The sequence below is a fragment of the Scylla paramamosain genome, chromosome 38, assembly GCF_035594125.1.
Source record: "Scylla paramamosain isolate STU-SP2022 chromosome 38, ASM3559412v1, whole genome shotgun sequence".
In the NCBI taxonomy this organism is placed as follows: Eukaryota; Metazoa; Arthropoda; class Malacostraca; order Decapoda; family Portunidae; genus Scylla; species Scylla paramamosain.
Genome location: NC_087188.1, coordinates 12,541,235 through 12,548,734, shown reverse-complemented (window position 1 = coordinate 12,548,734; position 7,500 = coordinate 12,541,235). Strand labels below are relative to the sequence as shown.

General features: G+C 40.8%; 1 protein-coding gene across 1 annotated transcript in view; it reads left to right on the top strand.

The window, feature by feature from the left end:
* LOC135091786 (acetylcholine receptor subunit beta-like 2) overlaps positions 1-7,500 on the top strand; it is a 122,412-nt gene that overhangs the window by 87,451 nt on the left and 27,461 nt on the right. Inside the window, 3 exon segments of the mRNA XM_063989752.1 lie at positions 5,427-5,602; positions 6,908-6,983; positions 6,985-7,067. Of these exon segments, the coding sequence (XP_063845822.1) occupies positions 5,427-5,602; positions 6,908-6,983; positions 6,985-7,067 (335 nt within the window).

Genomic DNA, 7,500 nt, shown 5'->3' with positions numbered 1-7,500 from the left:
GGGAAGGAGTGAAGGAGGGAAGGAGAAAAGGAAACAGGGAGGGAGGGAAACAGGGAAAAATAAAGAGGGTTAGAGGCACAAGGGGAAAATATATTAGGAAGGAATACACGGCAAGGTTAGTTGAATTGACGACAAGGGGAAACAAGGGAAAAAAGGGAAAGTGTTTTGAAAAAGGGACACAGGGAATTAGGGGGAGAGAGAGAGAGGAAGAGGGAGAGAGAGAGAGAGAGAGAGAGAGAGAGAAAGAGAGGGAAGCAGAATAATTAAATGGATAGAACAGAGAAAAATTGACGAGGAGAAAATGGATTAAATATGGAGAGAGAGAGAGAGAGAGAGAGAGAGAGAGAGAGAGAGAGAGAGAGAGAGAGAGAGAGAGAGAGAGAGAGAGAGAGAGAGAGAATATATATGGACAGTGGAGGAAGTGAGGAGGAAACGATAGTGTGATGGACCGGAGAAAGAAGAGGAAGAGGAAGGAGAAGAGGAAGGAAGAGAAGCAATTGAAGAAGAAAAGATAGGATCTTGAGAGAGAAGAAGGGAGGAAACAAAGGGAAAGAGACTGGAAAGCGAAAAAAAAGAAAAGAAGAGAAGGAAGAGAGGAAAAACTTTAAACACATCAGTTTTACAACATCTAATGAATTGTCAGTATTTAATTAGTCAACTCCAAAGTAACCTGCTAATTAATACCGCCATCTGTGAACCACTAATGCAAACAAACCATTAAATCAACCAGGAACGTAATTACAACATTTTAACACTAGCGAAAAAATATCCACGAACTGGCTTCAGTATTAAGCCCCCAATGCATACGGGGAGTCCTTCAATGCACGACAAATCTGATAACTCATTCAGAAGCAATACAGTGGCGTGTACAATGAGGGACAGAAGTCATACATCATATTAACCTTTCCCATTCATTCACATTGGGTCTGGTTTCCCTCTATGTCTTACTAGCAATATTGGCAAGTATTTTCACTATTAAAGAACGTAGGAACATAAGGAAGGTTTAAGGAGAGTCATCAGGCCTACACGTGGTAGTTCCTGTATTAATTATGCTTGTATATTTAAATTTTCTTTATTTTTTTTATTCTATTTATTGGGAATTTGGATGTACGCTCACTAGAAAGGAATATAAGGAAATAAGGAAAAGTTGCAATCAGTCATCAGGCCTACACGTTGCAGTTTCTGACTAAAATATGCCTACTTTTTTTTTCACTTATCACCCCCATCCATAAAAAAAGGGTAGTATTAATTGTTTTTCTTATAACTTGTTTAAATAAAAAAATAATTAAAAAAAAACTAGCTTTTCTTACAGGATCTTAGAAATCTAATACAATTTTTACATTTTTTTTTCTTTTACAATTTTTATACAGCTCTTCTGTGTGTGAGTACGTTAACTAATAACAACATTTTCCTTACAGATTAATATTGGTGTTTTTTAGACTAATCTTAATTCCTACTTATAACAATCTAAACTTTGCTAATCCTACTCTAGACCTTGCTAATCATTTTAAGAGTACTATTAATCCGCTAATCAGTACTTAATTTTTCACTAATTCATTAACTCACTCCAATCCTAACACTACATCTTGCCAATCTAAAAACTTCTAATCCTATTTGGTTATGTTTCACTAATCTATACTTTTATCCTTGCCAATCTTATCACTTATAATTCGTTAACCTATATTAATCATTCTGCTAATTTAATCACTTATTACATTCAACCTTAATACTATATCTTGTTAATCCTAAACTTTTAATTCTTTCCTCTGTTTCACTAATTTGTACTTATATAACTGATCTATCTGCTAATCTTTACTAATCATACTAATCTACCAATCTTTCCACTAATTCACTCCTACTGTATTCAATTTTAGAACTACACTTGCCAATCTTAACACTTCTAATGATGTACGTATCACTAATCTATCCTCTAATCCTTTTTAACTGGTACTAATTCTTTTCATTCTTTCTCCTGTGCTTCCAGTAACTACCTGTGAGGACCTAATGATCTTAACTTTGCAGGCCAGACAATTCTCCCCTTACCTGTCACAGCTTACTAACCCAACCCACCTGTTCTCTGCCCACCTCCTTTCCGTTCACCTCTCCTAAGTTCACTAAGGTCTATGGAGTTTCAGAGGGCTGCCTGTGGGGTGACCCTGGGTTAGATGCACGCACGCACTCACTCACACATACATGCATATAAACAGGTAGATAGGTAAATGGATAAAGAGATACATACATAGATAGATAGATAGATAAACAAAAAGGTATTTACACAGATAGGTAGAGACTGATAGCTGATAAGTAGATAGATAAAATTGACAAAGATAGATAGATAGATAGGATATATTGAAAGATACATAGATAGATAAACAAATGAATGGAAAGATAGATAGACAGATAGATAGAGAGATAGAGATAGAAAGATATACAGATAGATAGATAGATAAACAGATTCACAGGTCACAATATTACAAAATCTATCATGCACTTACTTACTCTATAAAAAAAACGGAAAATAAAAATAAAAAAATGAAATATAGAAGCAACACGAAATGAAATAAAAATAAAGAAAAAAGAAGAAAAGCAAAAAAGAAAAAAAAAGTGCATCAAACTTTCACTCAACCCTTCGGCACACACACACACACACACACACACACACACACACCTGCCTCCTCCTCTCTTGCTGCACTAACACAAGGCTCAAGTGTGATTGGTGGATTAGCGCGGATGCCAGCCAATCAGAGGAAAGGGAAGGCAGACATTTTTTAGTCTCTCCCTGGAGTCATGACCAAACCACGCCCTTCCTTTCTCCCTTCCCCTCGCCCTCCGCCATTTCATCAATACTAATTCCTAGAACACAGTTGCATGTTGTCTCACTTTTCTAATTACTCATACTCGTGTAACAGTGAAAATGACATGGAATTTAACGCTTAACTAACCTTTAATTCCACTTGACTTCCTAGCGCGCAATAATCTCACGAAAACTCATGTTCATCACGTTTTCTTTCATGTAAGGCAGTGTTGGAGAGTCAAGGGATGACTCAACTCACTTCCATTATCTCGTTCACTTCCTCGTGGTGAGTCTCGTCGCTGCGTTGCTCTTTACGGATTCAACACGGATTAAAACTGCTGTTAATCACGTTTTCTGTCGTGTCCGGGAGTCCAGTGGGTGACTAAAGCAAAGATACACGTGGTAATCACAGTGTTCTCTCTTGCCAGCGACATGGAAGAGGATAAGAGAAGGAGAAAAGAGAGAGAAGAGACAAGAAATAAAAAGAGAATTCATGTCCTGGATACGAGAGGGAAACACACACACACACACACACACACACACACACGGACACTTCACGCCAACATCACGTGAAAAATGGAGAATTCCGTGGATATTTACACTTTGATGCGCACTGAGACGCCCCATGAGACACCCACAGACTGCCACGGACTCTTTACGCCCGGGATGACACGTGGAAAGGGGCTGGAAGGGCAAGGGGAACATGGGGAGGACCTGAAAGAACGGGAAGACCTGGGAAGAGATGGAAGGGAAAGAGACAGGCAAAGAGAAGTGTGTCCTAGATAGAAGGACAAAGCAGGAGTAATAGGAAGGGAGAAGCCTGTTAGGAGAGGGAGAAGAGAGGGAGAGGTAATGAAAGAAAGGGAAAGGGAGCCAAAGGGAGTAAGAAAACACCTGTGACGTGAAGGGAATGTCTGCTAAAGGTTATAAAGCCTAATGTAAGTTAAAAGGGGAAGATATAAAGAGGATCAAGGGATGAGGTTAAAGATTCGCGTGCTGGAAGAATGACTGGAAGACTGGAAGAGTGAGAAGATTGGAAGGGAGATTCAGACAGCAAGAAAGACTGGAGGAAAGATCTGAGGGAACACAGGAAGGGGAAGAGAATGAAGGAGAGAAAGACTGGAGGAAAAAGACCGGAAGGAAGACTGGAAAAATTGGAGGGAAGGATGATTCTAAGACTGGAGGAGAGTGGAGAGAAAAAATTGTGGGAAGGCAGGATGGATAAAGGACTGGAGGAAGACTGGAAGGAGACTGGAAGGAAGACTGGAGGGAAGGAAAAACTGGAAATACGAAAGACTTCACAATACAAAAAAGAAAAAAAGAAAAAAGGAGAACTCGAGAGACAGACTGGATGAAAAAAAATGGAAAAAGTAGAAGACTGGAAAACTGGAAGAAGACACAGCGAGAAACCAAGACACCACATTCCTTAACACCCCATAAACACAAAAACTCAGCAAAAATGTAAAAAAAAATCTCAATTCTCGACGACACAGAATTAGCTTCCACGGACGAGGGGTGAGGGGTGAGGGGAGAGGGGAGGAGGTTAGAGGTTTAGATGGTCGCTGCTCCCTCCCTTCCAGCCCTGAGCCAGCCTCGTTCGCCAGCCTAAGGGATCACACGCCTAATCCCTATCACACGAACACGCGGGTGGGAGGTATGCACACTGCTCTGCTGACGGAGGGGAACGGTGACGCCATCTCGCGGCCGAAAATTTCTAGTTCGCTTTTATTTTTTATTTGTGCTTTTTTTTTTTTTCGTTCGTGATTCCTGGTTATGTTTTTATTTTTTATTCTTTATTATTTTTTTCACTTAAAGGAGCGTTTGTTTGTGTACTTATTTATTTGTTTATTTTGCGTTAAATTTTAGATTCGCTCTTGTTTTAATTTTACAGTTGTTTGTTCGTTTGTTTATTTAATCTGAGGGAAAGTTTTTTTTTTTGGTTTGTTTGCCTGACTGTTTGTTTATCATTTTCTTTTATTGAATGATTTGTGTCGTTTTTTTTTTTTCTCATTTCGTTTAATTCTTCCGTTAGATTTTTTTAAAGTAATTCCAGTGCCGAACGAGGAATACAATGAAAAAGGAAAAGAATGAAAAGAAAAGAAAAAAACAGGAGTAAGAAAATGAGACTATTAGTAAAAAGATTTCACACACACACACGCACACACACACACACAAACACACACACACACACACACACACACACACACACACACCAAAACAATAACAAATAAACACAAATAAAAACAAGTGACTTATGGCATAAACATTTCAACGTCAAGAAGAGTTAACTAACCACCAAACCAGTCCCACAATACACGCCTCCCATGAACCCAGCCTCGCACGCCTCCCCACTCCCTCCCAGGCAGCGTGTCACCCCTGCCCATCCAAGAGACTGTTCCATCCACCATAGAATCCCATGTTAATTTTCGCTTCAACGTAATCTCTCGCTCTCCCACGGTCCCCCACGTCCTGCCACGCCCTCCAGCACTCTCCCACGTCGTTTAAAGCTGTGCCATTTTCCACCATAAATTTCCAAACTATCCCACGCTCATACTGTCTCAAACTCTCCTACAACCTCCCACGGCCTTTCCACGGCCTCCCACTAAGCGTCTCACTACGGGCCACCCTTCAGGTTACTCTCTGTATCTCCATTCTCCTGTCCCTCACCGTGTTCTTCCTCCTGCTGGCGGAGATTATCCCCCCCACCTCCCTCGCCGTGCCGCTGCTGGGCAAGTACCTGCTCTTCACTATGATCCTCGTCACGCTCTCCATCTGTGTCACCGTCGGAGTTCTCAACGTGCATTTCAGGTGAGGCTGCGTCAGGTGAACGTAGTGATGGGAAAAGGGTAGAGAAGTTGAAAGGAAGTAGAGGAATAGTGTGTTTGCAAATAAAGGTAATCGAGAATAGGAAATAAAGAGATATAGTGATTAATGTGTTTGTGTGTCTGTGTTTGTGTGTTACAGAAAGAGGGGCTTTGCATGATTTTTAACCCTTTCACTGTTACTTCTCACGCCTTTTCTTAATCACTGACCATATCCTGCGACGTTTCCTCTCGCCGTACAGCCATCTCCAAACATTTTACTGGCTGGAAATTGGAAAATCTATTCTTTTTAATCTCTTTTATTTCTTGTAGACTTTAAAAAAAATACAAGAAAAACAAAATAAAAAAGAAACAGAATAAAATAACACAAGCCCCCAGCAAATAAATAAATAGATGAAAACAAAAGAAAATACGAACAAGTGAGAAGTACGAGTAACAAAAATTTATCGAAACAAATCCAACACAATGAGCGAAATTGACACCAACTAACGGAGGCCCGAGCACACTAAAAGCCGGAGCCCGCGGGACCCACCACACGCTAATGCAATTCCTCTCCATTTGAAGGCGTTTGAAGGCAATACAGGTTTCTTTTTTCCTTTTTCCTCCCCTTTTTTTACTGGTGTGTTAAGTTCCGGTGGTGATGGAGGTAGTAGTAGTAGTAGCAGTAGTAGCAGTAAAAGTAGTAGTAGTAGTAGTAGTAGTAGTAGTAGTAGTAGTAGTAGTAGTCTCTCTCTCTCTCTCTCTCTCTCTAACTACTGAGGCAGAGGGAGAGAAGAAACCCGTTTTCTTTCCTACTGCCAAACTTGAGAGGGGAGACTAGTGTAAAAGTACGAGGCACTTTAACCCAGATCCCCAATTAACATTCTTTCTTCACCTGGCCCTTCTTAATTGGCCTCCCCACACCTGAGTTCGTATGCAGGTGTGGGTGAGTCACGGGTTCATATTTAAGTGTTTATTGAATTTATAGTTTGATAAAGTAAGGTATATTGGGACTTTTTTGTTTATTGTTGTTTGCGTGTGTGTGTGTGTGTGTGTGTGTGTTTCAGTCTCTGTATATCTCTGTCTTACAAACACATTCATTCTCTCTCTCTCTCTCTCTCTCTCTCTCTCTCTCTCTCTCTCTCTCTCTCTCTCTCTCTCTCTCAACCTAACACATCACACACAAACCTTCTTCTCCTACTCTTTCTTCTCTTCCTCTTCCTTTTACACCTACCCCTTGACACACACCTCCTCCACCTCCTTCTCTCCTTCCACGCTCCTTGACTGACGTGCCCGCTGCTCTTTTCCCCAGGTCTCCATCCACCCACAAAATGTCTCCATGGGTAAAGCGAGTCTTCATCCACGTCATGCCCCGTCTACTACTGATGGAGACGACCCCAGTACGACCCCAGAAGTAGACAGTCACCATCTGAACAGGAATATATGGATGGAATGGTGGATGGGGACTTGAGGTGAGGATAGGGAAGTGAATGGTGATGAGGGTGGAAAGGGGGACGAAAGGTAAACAGTGGTGAAAGACGAAGGAAAGAATAAAGAGGATATTACATGGATGAAGGTAAGGATGGAAGGGAATCAGGGGAGGGGAAAAAATGGGGGAAGGAAAGAACAAAAGGGGTGATTGAATAGTAGGGAAAGAATACGAAGGGAAAATGAAAGAAAGATGGGTTGGTTGGGGGTTTCAGGTAAGGGGGAAAGGAAATAAGTTAAAAAAGGGTAAAGGAAAGAAAGGGATGTTGAGGGGAAAGAGGAAATGAGGTAAGTGTGAAGGGAAATAAAAAAAAGGAAGAAAAGGAAAAAAAGGGAAAAATAAGGATGAGAGAGAGAGAGAGAGAGAGAGAGAGAGAGAGAGAGAGAGAGAGAGAGAGAGAGAGAGAGAGAGAGAAA